At 36.3% G+C, this 21,854-nt stretch overlaps 1 protein-coding gene across 3 annotated transcripts in view; it reads right to left on the bottom strand.

Annotated features, from left to right (window-relative positions):
• The window catches only part of LOC140756029 (uncharacterized), a 182,616-nt gene that overhangs the window by 88,897 nt on the left and 71,865 nt on the right, over window positions 1-21,854 (bottom strand). For all 3 annotated transcript variants that reach the window (XR_012103861.1, XR_012103862.1, XM_073091424.1), the window contains one exon: window positions 4,643-4,679. Coding sequence is in view for 1 of the 3 variants with exons in the window: in XM_073091424.1 (XP_072947525.1) it covers window positions 4,643-4,679 (37 nt within the window). In the remaining 2 variants the exon portion in view is untranslated. The remainder of the gene's footprint in view (window positions 1-4,642; window positions 4,680-21,854) is intronic.

The raw sequence follows: 21,854 nt of genomic DNA, 5'->3' as shown, positions 1-21,854 counted from the left end.
TTTACGCCAACGAGGCAGGTTATTATTATTCTTTTTTTTTGACACCTGAAAATATGGGTCCGGCAGTTAATTATATAAACCGTGCGACTTTTAATTTGATAATTCATTACAAGGATTTATTATTAATTTTCGAGTTTACACTTTCTTCCACACTGAGTATAAACAAGAAATTTACATTTTTAGGGTTTACTGATCTTTGCTCACTTTTAATCATTAAAAATATTGTTAATGCTTCTCCGCCGTGTTTAGATTTTTACACAAAACCTTTAATACTTTTAAAGTAAAAGCTTTGTCTAGCATTAAAGTAAATCCTTCGAAAAAAAATTCCGTTCAAATGTAACTGAAAAAACAGAAACACATTATTTAAAAAACGAGTTATTCTGTTTTGGTGTAATGATAAAGATATGATCTTTAAAAACAGACAGTTTAATATTTTATAACTGCAGCGAATGGGCTTCTTCTACGCAATCTTACATCGTAGACAATTGTCTCACCATCCAGTGGTGGGTACTACACTTAAAACCACGCACACTCATATAAAAAATACGGAACCCTCGCAAAACTATAAAATCTCGTTCGTTCGCGCCGAGCGAAGACCGACCAAGACCGAAACGCTTCATTTGAAAGGAAAATGCGACTATGTAATATGCATTGCGATTAACATCCGTGGTCCCGTCGTCAAACCAGTTACGTGCCCCCGGGGAGCGGCCGCAATAATGAAAAACAAATTAACACCAACTTTCTTGCCACAGAAGTTTCATACTTTATTATTATACTCATTTATAATGCGGCAACAAAAACTGTATAAACATTGCAGCAGACACTCTCTGCTTCTTCTGTTAAAATTGTTGTAAAAATGAACTTTACGGTCTATCAAAAATATAAACAGATACATACATATACATATTAAAGCACAACTAACAGACTAAGATTAAAAGCATGGGTAACGGTTTAGGATCATGAAATATAGCATAGGACTTTCTTAAATAATGTCCATGAATTTTAACAAATAATATGGGGTGGAGAAAGTATGGAAACTTCTATAACTATAATTGATAGTAATTGTCATGAGTATTAGAAATAAAATGTATTTTCAAAACTTATTAACAAATCACAATATTAAAAATTTGTAAATCCAATATCAATATTATTTGATAAGGAGCATTTTGAAAACGGCTGAATCTTTATGACATAATTATTGACAGGTAGATGAGGATTTTTATTGGAAAGAATATTTTTTGAACCATGTACGAAACCTGGTGCAGAATATGATAATCACAATATCTCCACTCATCTCACTTGTAGAACAGTCTGTCAGTCCATCGGGATTTGCTCCAACAACACTGTTAAACTCATTAACAAAATGTTTGTCGAGGGGCCTAACTTTGATACTTAGTGTATTATTGCTTACGGGAGAATTTACTGAGTTTATTTTTCCTGGAAGAATCTTATTGTAGACATATCGACTTGTCACGATTATTTTTATGAAATTTATGCAGTCCATGCCCCATTTCATGGACCTCTAATCTCCCGAAAATAGGATTGGGATCTATTTGAGACTAATCACGGTCGCACTTCTAATCTTGAGGATTAAATTAGGACTAAGAGTTATGTTGTATAAAGGATACGAGGTATATACGAGGTTTACGAAAAACATGTACGAGTCCGTGTCCAAGTTTATAGAACTAGAAACCCGGCGTAGTAACTATCTATACTGTCAGTAGTCCTCTTTGATACCTGAAAACAGTACCCAAAGTTATTGGCCAGTCTCTTTAGAATATCGAATAACATCGCCATGATCCTAAACATTGAATGTTCAAACACCAGCATTTAAGATAACAATATCGCATATTTTCTAACAACCATCCAGCAAACTGGCAATAAACTTAAACGACGCGAACATAATTATTTTGCGCGTGTAATAAACGTAAAGCGAACGACAGTATTCTCAAGGAAGTAACAAACCATATACATTGTTGCAACCGATAAACTAATGCCGAGTGATCGTTTGGACATCCTGGCCGTGAGAATGTACTTATACTAACATAGTTTGTGCCGGCGATTTCGTCTATGTGGTGGCTAACTGATCAACCTCTTCTATCTATGCTTCTATTCTATACTGCGTGCCAAATAACTTAGGATTTAGATTCTTATCATGGTGTTACTACCTGTTAGTTTTATCATAGTGCCTGTAATTATTTTGCATTCGTACTTATTCTTACTGCCGTTCTTGTTTGTCTTTATTAGTATATTTCTATCACATCATGTCATCTTAAGGACAGTTAATGCAAATCTAATCATAAGCTTTTGAAGACATTTTGTTTCATCGAAATTGTTCCAGTAACTTTTGTGATTCTCGAGTAGCCGGACAAACAGCAGCATCAGCATGTTGTAGAAGTATAGAATCGCCCATTAATGTCAACAACAATGACACAACATAACAATAAAACAAATTTCATCCTATGTATTATAATAACATGTATTTGATATTTCATTTGAACACCTTTACATGTACAACTTTACATTGTCTTGTAGGTCAAATACAAAAAGGATCTTCATAAACGGCATATGATCAATAACGGCCTAATTATATGAATCGGTGCCGGCCTGATTTGATTAAAATCTGGCGTTGGCTGTACTTATTGAGCAAGAACTACTTTGGAAAGTTGATGGATAAACTAGTCAGAAAGCCAATATTAATAAATGGTGACACTAATTGCCTTAAAAAGTGTGTAGGCAGCCATTACCCCCCAAGCCTTATATTTTTTTCTCAGTACCTACTTTAACATTTTGAAGGTGGTAGAACCCTTTGTAGTTCGACTCCGGCGGCACCACCGCCACACCTATTTCTACCTAATGACAGCAGTGTTAGGCGCTGCTGTGTTCCGGTTTGAAGGGTGTGGTAAGGGAGACAGATTTTTCCGAGGCGTTCCAGGCAGTCCTCAGGGGTAGCGGCGCATCTATGGCCGACCTCAGGTAGGAATATCTAATCCTATCTGGGGTTGATTACAGATGTCCATGGGCGGCAGTAGCCACTTACCATCGGGTGGACTGTATGCTCATCTGCTACTCTAATATTATTAAAAACATACCTAAAGGATTATTCCCCTCTTAGCCGCATCCAAGTAGGAAAACCTTGACTTTTATAGTATGTCTAAAATATATTTACATTGTGTTAAACGCTCATAAACGGAACATTGTCACATACCAAGAAATATGACGTAACACGCAACGCCGAATGTGGTTCCAACTAACTAATTCCACCATAAATTAATCGTTTCCGTTCAAATATTTAACACAATGCGTGTTAATTTTAATTAAGTTTATGGGGGTACATTTACAAGTTATGGGGGTTGGAGGCCGACAAAATATCTCAGTTGCCGGCGTATTAATTATTAACAACTCTCAGCTCATCCGCTTCGTACAAAATATATGAAGTTTTGACGTAAACCGATGGCGAGCGATAATTCGCAATAAGGGCCCATTACAAAACCCTCGCCCCATTTCATCAAATTAATGTTTAATAAGCGTTGCGATTTTGCGACTAGTACTGTAGTTCAATCGTTACCCGTTCACAGCCCTCTACTGGACATAGGCAAAAGGTTTATGTTGTCATTTCATAAGATTTTTGCTATTTTAGACTCATTGTGATTTGCGTGAGTGTTTTCCAGACTACTATGGTACACGTAGATTATCTTCCTTTTGGCATATTTTGCGTCAAAACGTAATAAAGTATTCTTGTTACAACTATAACGTTTGATTTAAATGTTGATATTATAATTTTGATTATGTAAATTAAAGGAACTAGCTTCGGCGCTAAAACTCCACCTCTCTAGACAACATTTACTTACTTAATCACCAACAATGTCTGATTTATTTCCTCCGCCTCCCTTACTAAGTGTTGCCATCTTAAATTTCCCAAGCACAATCACCACTGCCGTTACATAAACACCGGCACCTGGCAACACCGTGGCCCCCATCGATCACAGCAGTAGGGGGTTCGGAATGAACGCTAAAATTTGCACCCGCCTTGATTTATTGCCGCCGTTGGTACGTGTAGATGCTATCGACAATTGCAATATTGCCAGTGCAAAAAACGCCATACGGGTAGCGGCGCACCCGGTCGCGACAGGGGATGCTCTTTTGGGTAAATGTGTTTTAAATATAAAACGCGTTTTCTTTCATAGACCCGCACTAGGATGTGGATGCCATGGGAATACATATGCAAGCACACTAACACTCCGAGCCGGAGCAAAAATTTTAATTCGTAATTTTAATGTCTGTCTGTTTAATTGATTGCCAGAAATAAACATATTTCTTCTGATTTATTTTGCCTGCCTAGAAATGAACCCCATAAAAACCTATTAAATAATAACCACTCAAATAACAATCAGGGAGTAGTCGAATCTAAATTTTTGCGGATTTTAATAATGCTATATTGAGTATTATTAACAAATGTAAAATGTATCTATGTCGTGCTCCTATTAACTTTGGTGAGTAGTCAAGACACAGAAGGCTAACATTTTTTAAGCCACATAATTAACATTTTCTACGCCAGGTCTAAAAAAGTCTCACAAGCGCCAAATCAACTCACGTGGCAACAGACGTGAAAAAGCGGAAAGAATCAGTTCACCATACTCACACGTTATCAGCTGGTTATCGGCTACTGAACCCGGGACCTGAAACAAGCACATGGAATTTTACTCATCGATTACGTCCAACGTGTCAATCTTATCGCCGTGGCAACGGACGATGAAAAATTTAGCTTATCTAAACTCTTAATTATTCTTAGGTAGACGCCCTTTGTGATAGGCTGCGGCGGCACTGCTATCACAGATATTCTCATAGCGGGGTTGCTATGTTCCAATTTAAAGGGTGGTAAGACAACGGGTGCCCGCTCCCCGGTCTTGATTTCTTTTTTATAACAGTGAAGTAGAAAACTAATATGCAGTCCACTATATGACGGTCACAGTCGCGTGTGGACATCTGTAACCAACTCCATATAGAAAACGCCGAATTTTTATTGAATAAACATCTAGCGTTTTAGCATAGTACTTTTTTTAAAACTTTTACTTAATAGGTTACTTAATAAAACCTAAAAAACTTGAGTGGGATAGTGGGCAAAACGGGTATGTAATGGAATATCATAACTTCCCATAAAAATGTCGATATATTTTTGAATCTTTATATCGTTGACCGATGGGTTATCTGAGAAAGACGTCATTTGGTGATAAAATCGTCAATAAATCTTTATTTTTGTTACAATATTGTATCATCAAAAAGTAATCGGAATATTATTTTTTGATTTTGAACTTTGAATAGGTGCATCTGAGATTACGATATGAATGCAGCAACTGGTATAAATTTGTTTCTTTTTAGAGTAAAACTTTTAAAACATTAATTTCATTAAGGATACTTAAAAATATTCCACAAACATGACAAAGGAGATCAATTTACGAGAATTGCATGATGACTAAATTAAACCAGAATGGAGTGCTTTGTACTCGTAAACTTTGAAATCATCGTCAGTTGCGTAGGGCGGGTAGCTTTCGCAATATCACCAAGTAAGTAATTAGCTTAAAAGCTTAGAATGTCACTAAAACATCACGACACTTTATACACTATATAATTTAAGATTAATATTATCGCGGAATTCAGACATTTTCATATGTAGCGCGGTTTTTAATACGCTTTTATTAGCTTCAGACGTATGTATGTTGGTATGTTAGTATGTAACGGAATCTTTGAACATGATTTTTTTAATTTCAATTTGAAAATAGAACATTGAATTTGAAAATTGAAATTAAAAAAGCGCGTATCGTGAGTACCCGTTACATATTTAAAAGTCCTACACTAATATAAGAATTACAGTAAAGTATTAAATATAAGGAGGAGGAGGACAACTAGTTATTATACTGAAGGCTATTGACAAAGTAACCGTTGTCAAATTGTTTGTTCGTTCTAACAATTGATTGTACTAAGTAACAATTCTGATAAAAACAAGATTGGATCATTTCTATCTGTTACAGTGTCAATTATACGTAAATATTTATGATAGAAACAAAAAACCCGACAAATTAAAAATATAGCTTGAGTAACTTCCACGATTTAGAGGAACCCAACTATAACTCATATGTAAAAACTCATTAAGAAGTTTGAACTACAAGACGTGCCAAAGAATTATACATTAATACATACATACGCTCAAAAAATATTACCCTCGGTAGTCAATTAAATAAACATATTCTCAAATGTTTACAATCAGAAGTAGATTACTGAACCAAAAAATACACCTTGATGTAACCTAACATAAACAAAAAGTAAATTACTCTTAAGTACATCTATTACTACGACTAATCTACCCTTTAAAACAATTGTTTATAGTCCCACCCACTTTCAAACATCAACTGATAATAATTATGGGATTATATTGAACACACTTTACCCACATTCTAACACGAGCTCTACCAATGAGACCACAGGGCCGAATTTAAACTAAAACAAAACGAAATGTAAATACAAGTTACATCCGAAGGCATTTTAGTAAGCATTAGCGAGTTGAATTTGAATAAGTAGTTAGGGCACTTACAATCCAACGTGTGGCCATTAGCCAAACAAAAAATAAACGTTATCTTTTATCAAATCTCAGTTCATCGACCCACGCTACCAAATTAATACTGCGCGTTGATAAATAAAAGTCATTGTAAAATCCACCTTTTTACAAGTACTTAGAGTGCGGCTCCTTACAAACCAGTTGTAAAGTGCTAAATGTATGGGAAGTTACAAGTGGTCAAGAATTCGCATGACATAAGAGCGATTTCGTACTTGAGAGACGTCGTGTAATGTCAGCCATTTTTTGTGGAATGGGAATTTAGAGTTATGGAGTACTGGGAACGTGTAATTAATTTTTGCATGTAAATTATGCGTCGGCATTCATTATTGCAGTAAACGACGACATATTTAAGCATACTTTTTGCAAATGGGGAAAAATTTTCAACGATGTCCAATTATTGAGAGGAGGAACAGTTTATGTCTTATTGAAAGAAATTCATAAGCTACTACTGAAAGGGAAAGAATGAACTTGATAACACAAGACATGTGTAATTCATATCACTATGATATTTTCATACATAGCTAGGTACTACTTAATATGAGTTCCTTTGTTTGAGTTCCTTAAGAGACATGGAGTATTCTCTGACAAACAAATCGCTGCAGTCTATGTTTTAGATAGTATGGAATAATTAAATTTAATTGATAATGAATGACATTAACAGTTTATTCAATTGAGTAAATTAATTACTATAATTTAAATGAATTAAGTTCTGTTGATAACACAATGCAATTGACAAAATTGCTTCAAACTATTCATCCAAATTATACACATTCTTCTACCTACATTACAGTAAAGTAAGACTATTAACTTTAAAACGTGTATTAACTGTAAAAATATATTACCAATAAATTTCCTTTTCAAAATTACACAAGCCGCACTAAGGTATGATTCCCCGTTACTTCCCAAATTCCCTGTGTGGATATACTTCCGAAATTCGGCACAAAAAGCGCTACAAAATCTCGTAGCAACCCTAATCACGGAGCCGAAGAGCACACGGAATGTTTTCGTTGAATAAGTGATATAATTTTCGTAATGGCGGCTGACGGGCGGCGACGTTAGGGCTGTCACATAGTTAAGTATTGGAGCTCATCAACTTAGGATCCACAAACAAATATAAGGTAAGATTTTTTTCATAAATGTTCAAATAAGTAGGTATAACAACGCTGTTGCCGCAAAGGGTAAAATGTTGAGTGTGCCAGTTGAATTGAAATGGCAAAAATCCATGAATTCCATGTGATGTTAAGTTCTCATTACCCCTTATGGGGGGAATTTACACTAAATTGATATAAAGTGCAAGCCTTTCCGATATCCCACCCTTCAAACTAGAACAAGCGTTTGACGAAGTGAAAACTCTATGCCACAGAATGCAATGGGCCATATTGCGGCATGGACATCAAAAAATAAATTTCAAACAGAAAATCAACTGTGACCAACTACAAAAATATCTTGAAGTTTCTACTAATGTAAGTTGTAATATCTGTGTAAGTAAGTATATCTCTCTGATCACTCCAAACCAGTCTAACTTTGAAGGTGGTAGAACCCTTTGTGGTTCTACTCCGGCGGCACCACCGCCTCACCTATTTCTGCCTCATAACAGCAGTGTTAAGCGCTGCTGCGTTCTGGTTTGAAGAGTGTGATAAGGGAGACATAGTTTTCCGAAGCGTTCCAGCTTAGTCCTCGGGGGTAGCGGCGCATCTGTGGCCGACCTCGGGTAGGAATATCTAATCCTATCTGGGGTTGATTACAGATGTCCACGGGCAGTAGTACTCTCATCAGGTGGACTGCATGCTCCTCTGCTACTCCTATATTAAAAAAACAAATTTAAAAGGCAATGAAGTGGCACCCCTACGCCACACCAGCTCGTTGCAGTGCCGTACAGCTGCAATGGGCTGCATTGCGGCGCGGCGCGGCGCCTCCAGGACTTCCAAACGTGATTCCTACACGTAACATACGTTCGTGCCGTATACCTACGTTCGAGTTAAGTAATGCGGATATGTATTAACGTTAAGACTTTGAAAAGCGTACGTTTCACAAGTTACTTTAAAAAATCTTATTTATTGAAGACAGTTTTCTCTTTTACGGAGTTCAAGACACTTTCCCTTTAGAGGCAACATAAATCAGTTATGTATTTTAATATTAAGTATTATATGTTTTTATTTCAATTATATACAATTTACAATTAATTATTTACAATAGTAACCTAATAAAAAAAAACCAGAAATAATACTCGTATATAAAAGGTTTTAAAATACTTATGAAAAATAATTAAATATAATAAAGCTTCTTCATTAAGTAATTAAAAAGAAATGCACATTCCACTAAACAATTTTCATGAAATTTTATGTACAGGCACTTTATTATTTCGACACCATAAATAATTGTAGTGTGTGTGTATATAAGTGTGCATGTATTAGAGTCGTATACTCCATTTCGCTGACACTGCATTAGAACTTATTTATAAGTTCATTTACATTATACATAATAAATGTATGCAGAGACACATGTACTTGTGCTAATTATGTACTAAATACATAGTCGTAGGGACCTTATACTTGCCAGGGTCACACGTAGTTCAAGATACAATGCTTGCATAATTAATACTGAGTAGTAGTTAATTGACTTAGTTCTATACTTATTTGCATCGGATATATGTTTTAATGTTACTTCCTAATTAAAATGTTAGTATAGTGCTCTCAGAACAGAGCGGTCAGAACAGAACCGTATGCGTCTGACATGGAGAGGATTCCAGGTTCGATCCCCGGCCAAGCGGATATATGAATCTATCCATAAATTTAGATATCTATGCCGTGTCAGTATGTTGGTATATCTCTGTGTTTAATTATGGTAACCACAACGCTGCTTTTTTATACGATTAAGGTAACAAATGAGATGATAATGTCAGATGAACTGCATCAGCGTCACACCAGCAGTTCTACCAAGCCGATCACAGATACGTTGCCACTTGTTGTGGACTAAGATAACCACCTCATACGTAAGTCATCCGTCATTCACACTCTTCCACCGGAACGCAAAAACTACTTCACGCCAGAAATACATAGGTGTGACAGTGACACCGGCTCAATCGAATCATATTGATTCTACCTTCTCGCAACCTAACGTAGCATGTAGAAATCACATATACTCGTATTTATATTATTGTAACGCGTAAATCCCTGAAATTTGAAGATGGTAGAACCCTTTGTGGTTCGATTCCGGCTGCACCACCGCCACACCTATTTCTGCATAATAACAGCAGTGTTACGCGCTGCTGTGTTCCTTATGGAAGGGTGTGGTAAGGAAGGCATACTTTTCCGAGGCGTTCCAGCTTAGTCCTCAAGGGTAGCGGCGCGTCTGTGGCCGATTTCAGGTAGGAATATCTAATCCTATCTGGGGTTGATTACCGATGTTCATGGGCGGCAGTAGCCACGTACCATCAGGTGGATTGCATGCTCCTCTTCTACTCCTATATTATAAAAAAAAACTTAACATATGCATTATACAGTACAACTACAGCAAAACGCGCAACACGTATCAATGAAATCCACAAAGCAATCAAACGATCAATATCATTCGTAAGCGCGATCAACTCGACTGCACCCTTCACACTTGACATTGTCGTGCTGAGGGCACTCGGCGTACGATTAGCAATCGTAACGTGTACAAAGAACTTGTTTACTCGGAACACATTTAATTAACCCCCACTGAGCGTCAACAAATGTGAAGGTTAAAGGTAATCAAAGCGCTATGGAAAATAGTGAGTACAGGGTTGCGTTAGTGCGTTTTGTTCCGTAGAATTTGAAATGCTAAAGTGAAATGCTAAATTATACAAAAGTGTTTAAAAATAACAGAACTATCTAAAAATTCAAGTAACAAGTAAATATTCTAAAAACAAAAAGCGCAACTTATATTTTTAGTTTAGAAATTATCAATTGCAAAAGGAAAGGAGTTCTATGTCACTCCGACAATTTAGATAAATACGACGACACCTCATGCGTCATACAAATCTGTCAAATAACGTCAAAATACGCTCGAAAAACTTTACCCTCTGCAGTCGAGAAAACAATAAATAATATAGTTTAAAAACTAAAAACCACGCTAAAATCGCACAAGCAAAATCGTCAATCCTGATTCCTGACGATCCTGATGTGGAGAATGGGATAAAATTATTAAAATCGTGTATTGTCATCGGTTCTTGATAATTGTTCAAACTTTTATTTTAAACGGACCGTTTAAAGTGGGTAAAAATCGAGTTCAAAGATTCCGTGGTAAAAAAGTAAAAAAAGTAAATCGTGGTAAAAAGTAAATCAAGTTCAGTAATAAAATATACCATAATATAAACATGTCTAACTAAAATATTATAAAAAAAATTCACGAAAATACCTTGTGTGTATTTAGGCTGCAGAACGTGCCAAAGAAATATTACTCTTCTTCTGGGTCAGTCGAGTAAAAAAATACCAGACAACGTTTACAAAGCGAAACAAAAATACTTAAAATGTAATTAAAAGTCTATGAGAAGAAAAACTCTTTCAAAGAAAGTTAATAGACAGAATATAACAACACTAATTAAAATTTATGAAATTCCTTTTTTAATAATATCCTTATAAAAAACAATACCCAAATGAACAAATTCAGAACACTGCGTTATTAAAGTGTACCAGAGAACGTTAAATTAACCAAAAGATTAGCGGACGCCTCGAGGTATAGTCCTGTTGATCCCTGAAAATTCTAATAGCGAACGTTTCGCAGAACAACCGAAAGGCGAGGCATAGCGACCGACGCACCGCTAGGGTAGCCATGTCACAGGTATTTCCTATATTTGGCCAATTGTTATCTATTGGGTTGGCCGCTTAAATACAACAAAGATGTTTTATTGTGGCCTTGCTAATTCTTAGTATACGCAATTACGCAATAAGTACCTACATATATTATATCTTTGTTTTTCATAGTTTTTTTTTAATTTCCATCACTCTAAAGTGCAGCGCCACCGGGAGGTACTTTTTATAAGAATCGAGTAGCAAATAAATACGCATTTCACCTGATATGCCAACGGATAAAACAGAGGTGATTAAGCCGATTACCTACGGATGAGTTGCCATTCTTATGAACTAAGTTGGCACATATAAAGTCTCCTAATACTGACAACATTCGACATTTTACTGGGGTTTTTGATATTATAAAATTAGCTTATGTCTGTCTGATATAAAAGCCTAGTTGATAAAAAAATGCCCCGAAATTACGCATGTTAGTTTCAAGTAAACATAAAACTTCATACTTCATAAACAACTTTATACCTAAAGTTTTTATTACTGCATTAGGCTAGAATATGCTTTAGACGGGCATTTTAGGGGTCCTAAACAGGCATCCCTTTAAGCTGGTAACCCTAACGCGTAAGTTGAAAAATCTAATTTTTCACAGAGGGCGACGGCGAGGCGAGTGCACTCACCCCGCCGCTTCTGAGAAAAACTAGACGAAAAAACTGTTTGGCAAGCACGCGCGTCTGGAATTAGCATGAGATGTGCGACTTAACGGCGGAATACGAAAAAATGATGCTACTATTACACATTGTACCTACATTCAATATTTTGTGTACTAGTTCGTCGTTTCGTTCAATGAAAGCATAAACAAATACAAAACAACAAAATAGAGTCAAGATAAATATTGGTTTCACATCATAGATTAGTAAAAATTACTCACTCCTAACAAGAAAATGTAATCAGTTTTGAAAATTGTCACCGTGTTTGAAAAATATAAAAAAAAATAGTTTTTAGAGTATTTCCGAATGAAACGATATTTCTCAGAACTTTTTTTTCGATTTGTGTTTTTGCACCACTTACCTGCACATGCCGGCATTGTTCCGCGTAAATAACACCATGACAGTCACTAAACCGCTGACACATTATTTTTTTTTTTATAATATAAGAGTAGCAGACGAGCATGCAGTCCACCTGATGGTAAGTGGCTACTGCCGCCCATGGACATCTGTAATAAACCCCAGATAGGATTAGATTTTCCTACCTGAGGTCGGCCACAGATGCGCCGCTACCCCTGAGGACTAAGCTGGAATGCCTCGGAAAAGTCTTTCTCCCTTACCACACCCTTCAAACCGGAACACAGCAGCACCTAACACTGCAGTTATTAGGTAGAAATAGGTGTGTAATTGTCAGCCATTTAATGGCTCCTTCAATCACAAGACTTTGAGATATCTATAATTACAATATGTACGTTTCACATGGTCAAATTACTATTTGACTACTGTCTAAAGACAACACTCATATCTTACTCGTTTACGTTTCGCGGTCGATATCTGCTTATATCTATGTATATCTTACTAGGTTTGTACCATCAAAAACTAGACAACATCACAACAATGACAGTCCCCTTTTAAGCCACAACAATATGTATATAATACAAGGAGCTACAAAACCAATGTATACGCTTGCTTACAAATCTACAATTACCTGTGTAGGCGCCACTAACAGCGCGTGGGAGAATTATTCATGTCCAAAAAATGGTAAACACTATCTGATAAATTGGCATATAAGGTCAATGAGAAGCCGCGTTGTTAGACTCTCATGTTTTAAAAATCACGTCTGAGAGTAAGACAAAGTGTAAAGGTATGACAATACATATTTAAATTAAAAATCATATTCACTCGGTGACGCAAACGCTATCCAAATTTATACTGTAAACACCCAATTTTTTATGTTACAAGTGTAGTATACAAATAACAATAGAAAATATCATAACATTTTTTTAATTTGGTCAAATAATGTAAGAGCAACGTAGACTTTGATTCTTTAGGAGATGTAAGCTATATTGTTTACACGTATAGAGCCTAATAGCAATACTAAATAGTAATTCATTTAGCAATTTTCGAAACAAACCACCAAATTACAAGTACATGTGAAAAAACATAACAGAAGTCATAATATCAGCAACAACATGCCCGTATGTGCGAAATCCGCCTAAAGGTCAATGATATACAGGAGGCCGATAAGTACACGACTGGAAATGCTCGATTGATTTAACATCCGTAAAGCTGTACGCACAATGGTTTTATTACAATGCATAATGTTTACTTTTTCTTGTCCTTCTGTCCTGTTCTTTGTTTCTTTTTATACATATGTATATGTCGTTCCTAGGCAACCTACGCTCAGTTTGTCTAATCAATTACCTTCCGATGTACTATTGAAAATCTAGAACCTTTTAAAATATTATAAAATAAATAAAGATGTATTCATCAAGTTGATAATGGTAGTAATTTATTAGTATGTCCGTATTCAGCAAACCCAAACCGCAGTTTACCTGTCTACAACATAGATAAGTAAAGATTACTCACTCCTAACAAGAAAATGTACTCAGTTTTGACAATTGAAATAGTTGCGTAAAAAAGTTTTGCCACGTCTCCGTGCTAAAATGTCCCTTAAATATTTGAAATAATTATTTATTTATTATGTAAATTACGCAGTATTAGTTATTTATTCGTAAATTTTATCTAAAAATGTTTTTATTTGTCAAAAATTCAAAAAAAGAACTTCCTAATAAGCCGTTTGTGGCTTCATTCAATTTCAAGGCGGCGAAGTATCTTTACTAATCTATGGTCTACAATAAAACTGAAGTGATTAAAAATAGCCCCCAGTTTCTAACCTCATACCAACATTGAATTACTCAACACCAAAACAAAACCCGTTTAAAAGACAAAAAAATAATAATTAATTCAAACGAAAATGAACATATTAACAAACAAAGTAGGCAACCCGGACCGTGAGAAAATGAATTCAAGCCACGACAAAACTATGTAACCTTATCAGCGTAACTAAGTGAAAGTTTTATTTATGCGGTCAATGAAAACTTGAAATTGGTTGATAAAGGAGAGGTATGTAAAAGGACTTCGTATTTAAGGCGTGTATTAACGAGTTTAAAAATCTGATTATACACTGTACGGAATTGAAGACCGGTTTTTTTAACAAATTGCGACTCAGATTTCATGTCCAAATTACTTCTGCGTAATAAAATGGTCCGCGAAATACTTGCAAAGGGAAAGTAACCAGAAATTTGCCTAAGGGTAGCACTTTCATTGAGGCCAGAGAGAAGGCAGCACCGCCAAAACTATTTGTATCCGGTAGGAACAGCGTAGCGCTGCTGTCTACGAATTTAAGGGGCGTGGAAGATACACCTTCGAAGTAACAACTCATGTCTATAATTATACGTTCCTCACGTTGATTACAAGTGTAGATGTGAGTGACTATATAACATCATGATAGCATTTTAACGCAGACTGCTTAATAGTAGGCAGAACAACCATCGCTTTCTTTCTGTCAGCCAAACATTATTCTCATAAACTTGAAGTTACTCAATTTACCATATTATTGGCGTGAAGTAATTTTGAGAATCAAAATATTTTGAAAAGCATGCCATGTGCACTGAACCTTACCCGCGGTCGCGGACAAGGTCAATGTCAGAGTTATTTATTTATAAATACATTATGTATAGGCACCGATAAAAGAAAAAGCTCATTACGTAACGATTTTTTCACGCGCAGTTTGTTTGGACCAAAGTGAGCCCACTATGAGGCGTATCTAGATGATTATGCGTTTGTTATTATATCTATTCAGACTTTGGCTGATTATACGTTATGTATATGAGCCTCTGTTACTGGAAGTAGATAGTCGTCGGATCTTACGACAGACTTTAATACATTAGTTATTGCTCGCGAAGTATATTTTATATCTTTTCTCGCTAAAGACGTATTGGAATAAATAAGTTTTAACCTGAAGGTTGGAGTCTGTCAGAAATGTCAAAAGTAAAGGTATCTCGCGTTATTATCAAGATATACAAATGTGAGTTGGTATTCCATTCAACTGACCATCTATTCAGCGTCCATAACTAAGCTACGAAGGGCCTTTCCTAGAAATAGGGATTTTAGCGGATCCACTGGACTTAAAGCGAGCGTTGGTGACCGTAGAACCTCGCTATAGCTACCAATAACTAAAGCCCTTCGGAGCCTACGGAGATATTACACTACATATTATTATACGTAATAATGAGCTACAGCAGATCACGATAACAACATCGATATTAACATCGGTAATAATATAATTTTCTTTGCATCCAACGGAGCGGGGGGTAATAAATTAATTGACGCCATTGAAATGCCGTCCATTAGTGGAGTGGAGTACGAGCCGATCGCAATCAGAAGCTGTACAAGCCCCGATTGTACAAGATACTCGGAGAAATCTAATTCCATTTCAATTTCTGTTTTGCACGTTTCTTATCATTTGTGCCGGGGATATATACTGAAAATACACTCAGCCAACGTAGACTTTATTTTCTTTGTGATGAAACTATATTCATTATTATCAAAGACTAGCTTTCTGCTCGTCGCTTCGTTTGTCCGCAAAGAACATTTTTTACAACTTTTATTCCTACATGAATTCTCATTTTCAGATACGATTAGCATCTTGTTCTTAATTTTATCTGGAGGCAATCTACTGCTGGTAAACTGGTATTTTTTTCCCTAAAATTTAAATTTTCTACATGATATTTTTTTCAGTTGTTTTGTTCAAGAGGCAGTCTCGGTTGTTGCAAAATTGTGCAACAATGGGTAGTTTAAAATTACCCGGCAATCTGATTAGCCGCTAATTTCTGAGAAATCCGTACCAAGCAGTGGTATCTAAATATGTTGCTCATAATATTTTCAATAAAATGTACTGATAGTCTAGTGGTTGAAACCCGTCTTCTTAATTCAGGGTTGAGATGATACAATCGCATCGCAGAGGTACGCTCTTTGAATTTTTAAAGTTATGTGCGTATTAGAAATTAATAATAATTTCCTTTACAATAAAGAAAAACATCATGCGGAAATTAGCACGTTCGAGTTCTTTCACAAAAAGAGTCTCAACGTGTGAAGTTAACCAATAAGAATTTAGCCTAGCGCGGTGCATTGGCCTAAATCCCTCTTACTCTGAGAGAAAACACTTGTCTTCTGTAGCAGCAGGACAACAAAGGCTAGACGACAAACATCATCTGCTCATGCCACCGGACAATGACCAGTAATTTTCCGAAGACAACGGGGCCGACAAAGAAAACACCTGTCCTAATTGACGTGTCGTGGCACGGCGGCCGCGCGTAAAACGCACACTTTATGTACCACGCTGCTCTTAAAAACACAAAGCTAACGCGATGCACGTAGAGATGGCCGATACACATCGATGCGGCGACTAGATTATTAACTTCGCCTGACTCTGCATTTCCTGATAAGAACAAGTATAGCCTGCAAGTATTCAAGGCAAGATTAACATGATTGAGTCTTAATAATGATGATGGTATCGTCACCATGGCACTATTACTATGCTCTATGGGAATGAGATTTTTTTGATTTAGTGACGGCTACTACATGCGGGTGGTCGAAATCGATAATAACCTTTAAAACGAACCTATTGTCCTAAACATCGATGATCCCTAAGCGCACATCTCTAACGGCGCGTATTAGTTTGTTTACCTCGTTCAAAGGCGATTGGAAGTGACTTTGTCTATGACCCCTGTCCTGCCCAGACCCAGCGACATCTAGACACGTCGGATTAATTATGACGACTGTTCATTCTAGATAGATGTACGTTTTGAATAAACTATTTTCAGTTTGGGAAACAACAAGTGTTAACACGTTAGTGCATTACTACACACAGTTTCTAAGATGAAATTGAAAATCACTTTAATTTTAGTGGTAGTTATGTACATACATCCGATGAGCTGATGTATGCTCAACCGCACAAGTTGAGCAGAGATACTAGCATGATGAAAAACATAGTATCTAAGTTCTTCAGGTACATTGCCATTTAATGGGAACTATTATGCAGCTAGACATAAAAGTAGTTCATTTTCTCATACCAGTTAGTCCAATTTATGAAAAGGAATAACCAGGCATACAGCGTACGGTACTATGAAGTGGATATGCAATCCACGTACTATAAAATGTACGTGATAAAACAACGACTAATTTGGAACACTTCAAGTCCTAGGGTCTCTTTACAACACCTCAGACTCAGTTACATAAGCTTTATGGTAATAAAGAAAAAATATAGAATATCAAAACCTACTTTGAAATAAATAAAGGACCTAACTTTGATATAGGTAGGTACAACGTTCATACGTAGACCTAGGCTCAAGGTAATATTACATATTGCCTTGAGCTACAAATAGCAGATTTATCTAGGTTCTGTGAGGCGTAAATGAAAGTGATCCTGTCTGTCGCTAATGACACGACCTCCGACTAAATAATTACTGGAATAATGTAGATATATTTGTAGTCCGTATCTTAACTGTTTTAAACACATACGATACGCCATTGTTTCAGATTTCAAGGGATTAATTTCACATGCCTATTACCGTAGGTAAATACAAGTAGGTATATTACTGTTTCAATAAAGAATACAATCCAAATATCTGCTTTTGTATATGTTTCTAACTTACACATTATAGGGAACATGCGACATTGAAAAGTTGCCACTTTCTGTTTCAATATTTTTGAAGCAAGATACACAATGTATGTATTTTGAATACATGGAAATGCCGGCTATGACACGGCCTTTATCCAATGATAGTAATAACTATATAACAGCAGATAGCAGCAGACTGCACGCTACTTCGCTTTCTATCACATCAAAGATCCTAATAGGTCCTGACCAGTTCAGTGTATCAGTGATGCCCCGGCTTAAGGAGGAAGTTTAACAGCGTCAGCTTAATGAGCTCTTCTAGCGTGAAAGAAGTGAAAGTGTAAGGCTGTTTCACACAATCCTTATTCAAATACTTCAAGATTTTTTAAGTGTCACTGATGGAACGGAGATCTTATACGATCTTCAAAGTAAACAAGCGTCGCGCACGGTCGAAAATTGGATAAATACCAGCTAGTAGTTAAGTTTACGTATATTTGCGTTGAAGTGTACGTTAAACCGTCGATCCCTACCCTCCTTGGCTGATCCACATTGTAAAAGGGACATAATGTATGCTCCAAACCTCCTCAAATGTGAGGAGAATTACAAATCCCAAAGCAAAAGATAAAGTAGTTTGACAAGTATATGAATGTTATAGAAGTGTTATAATGGGTCGATATAACTTGCGGGTACCTCACAACAGCACTATCTTTGCTACAACCAAGCAAAACTATGTGTGGAAGCAGAGACGTCACATTCCAACCACTAATACCCTTAACTAATTAAAGCGAAGGATACACTATCCAATCACGTCTGTAGACCGCCTAAGCAAATTATCCTTTGAAGTCGAGACAGCGCACGACACTTGACCTATAGACAGATTGTTATCAACGTTTATCAACACACACTATCACAGCGAACGCACACAACAACACGAGCGCACAGCAACAGTATCAGTTAATAGGATCAGATGAGTCGCCACGGAAGTGTGACAAGGACGTTACGCAACAAATTGTACTATTCGCACATCAACTATAGTAACGTTGGTCGTTACGATACGTTGTGTACGTCCAGTGCGGATGCACCGGCGTATGCACGTGTACTATAAATTTGCAGTGTGAAGTGTGATTAACGCGGTCTTAAATCTCATTCGATATTACTTTATATTGCGTCGAATGTTTCTAGCGGTTGCGTGTTCATTTTCCACGTGCAGCATTAGCAACATACGAGTACAAATTTAAAAATTCATGACTATGATTTTTAACTTACGAACCATAATATTCAATATGGTAGATCACCACTAAGGAATTGGATTCTATGCGAGAATCTTTTCCTGATATCAATATGTTTAATGTGAAAAATCCTGAGAAATACATTTTATACAGTCAATACATACACCTGTATCATCAGAACTGAAAATATGTTACCGAGAAGTTTCTGCTTAATCTACAATACTAATAATAATTAAAAATACCATAGAACAGTGTAACATCAAAGGAGTTGGACGCGAAACTTATTGACGAGGTCTGAACCTCAAATAAATTGTCTTATAATAAACAGTTTAACAAGTTTCCCTAAACGATACGACAAGGGCAATTTTCCGGCCATCCAAATATTCCGCAGCCATACGGTGCCGGGGTTAGGGTTGCCCCTTTTATTGAAGAAAAGTACAATTCTTAACAAACACATTTCAAAAATATATTACATACGTTTATTTGTAAAGACCTTTGTTTTCGCCATCTCGACTCACTATAATAAGTTAAGGTGACATTTTTTTGCAGACCTATGTTTTCTAAACATTAAAAACCACTGCTCATGCAACGTTATACTACAATAGGAATATACCAGTGTCCCTACGGGGCACCTACCGGTGGCAACCCTACGGGGTTGCGAACTTGCCGGGCGAGTTCGACCGAACCGCGCTCTTCCATTACGAAGTTTGCACGGACAATCGGAAGAAATAAGTTTCGAGACTGTCGATACCCTGTTACCTACTAGCGTTAGATATAGCTATCAGAACAGAGGCTGCTTATACCAGCATATTAATCTTGATCCATAATTAATCGAAGCCAAAAAGTAGTGACATAGCAAACAATCATTTTGGGAGTCAAGTAAAGTTTCATGGTAATAGTCATGATTTATCCATAGGGGTGTAAACCTAATGAAGCCCTAATAAATAAAGAAACAAGATTTGCCTCAGACACCATCTTACATTACATACTAAATCCTAAGTTAAGTAGTCTATCACTGAATTTAGGTTCCAGAGGAGTTAGACGCAGAGGTTTTGTAGTATCAGATCTTCGCTATTCGAAGATAATATTATTGACCACAGTAGATTAAACCCTTTGCAATAAGATACATACTGCGGCCCATCATCGCCTTGATCTAATCTCTCCAGACATACATTGCCTACAACAACAGTTCTACCATTTTTAACATTATAACAGTAGAAGCTATTAATGTTTAATGTTAATATTAATAGTACGTAGTTATAATTTACTATAATAATTTTGTATGCCCATGAGGCCGGAATATGGCGGATAATTACCCAATGTACATGTACACCTATGTTTTTAAACCTATGTTCCACAATAAAGTTATTTAATTTGATTTAACAACAAAATAGTCATTCAAATTCAACATCAAAGCGCACGATGACAGGAAGTGATGTTAACTTTTAACATTTTCGTATTATTATCAACGGGTGCCTTATCACGATACATATCAGAGGTCGCGACACCCGACGCGGTGACGACAATGACGATCTCGTAACAACTCAAGATCATATCATCATCCATTCATCATTGGTTTATCAATGAGTGTTTATACATTGTGTATAATGTGGATACCATATTGTAATTGTTGCGGGCTTCACTTTTTTATATTTAAACAAACGAGCATGCAATCCACTTGTTGGTAAGTGGCTATTGTCGCCCATGGACATCTGTTATCAAACCCAGATAAGATTAGACTTTTACCTGAGGTTGGCAACAGATGCTATCCCCAAGTTGGACCGCCTAAGACAAGTAGATCTCCAAAATCTTCAAAACGGAACACAGCAACACATAAGATTGATGTATTAGACCGATCTATTAGGCAGAAATATGGGTGGCGGTGGTCCACCGACGTTGAACCACAAACTAACGCCAACCACTTTCAACCTGATGTTCATGTCTGTATATTTATTGAGATGAATTTCAAAAAGTAATGTATGTATACTGTATTTGCAATATGAACTTTACATATAAACATACTTGAAAAGACATTTGGCAAAGAGATATCTGGATACCACCTCCTTAGGGGCTGGGGCCGGTTCATGCTCCTTGAGGATCAGTCGAAATTTGTAAATGCAATTTCGATAGCACAGGACCTTGTGGCGCCATCTATTGTTACAGGAACATAATACTCAATTAATTACAATAAACACAAAATACAACAATTTACTAATGAGTTTCTTATCAATCACATAGGAAAAATAGAGTATGCTTCCCTAACTTCCATTATCTGAAGGTTATTTATTATCTTACTCAGACTAAAAACAAAGAAGACATCGCCTCGTACTACAATGCGATAAAACAAAACCTACGTATTTAACTTATGGGCTTTGGGCTTTGGCAGGTTTTTAATGTGTTCAATGTTTTTTAATGACGTCGAATTATAATTATTTGCCTTTCGAAATGTTACTATAACACAACAATATAACAAGTCATCATTTTTTGTACTGCAAGCTATTTCGCAATTCGTGTACAATTACGCGCAATAGGTGATTACCTACATACTTATAGGCAAATCAGCAGAAATGTGTACGCCTC

Source organism: Epargyreus clarus, unplaced genomic scaffold (assembly GCF_041222505.1).
Source record: "Epargyreus clarus isolate Ecla_fem2 unplaced genomic scaffold, WU_Ecla_fem_2.2 ptg000034l, whole genome shotgun sequence".
In the NCBI taxonomy this organism is placed as follows: domain Eukaryota; kingdom Metazoa; phylum Arthropoda; class Insecta; order Lepidoptera; family Hesperiidae; genus Epargyreus; species Epargyreus clarus.
This window is presented reverse-complemented; position numbering and strand designations above follow the sequence as displayed.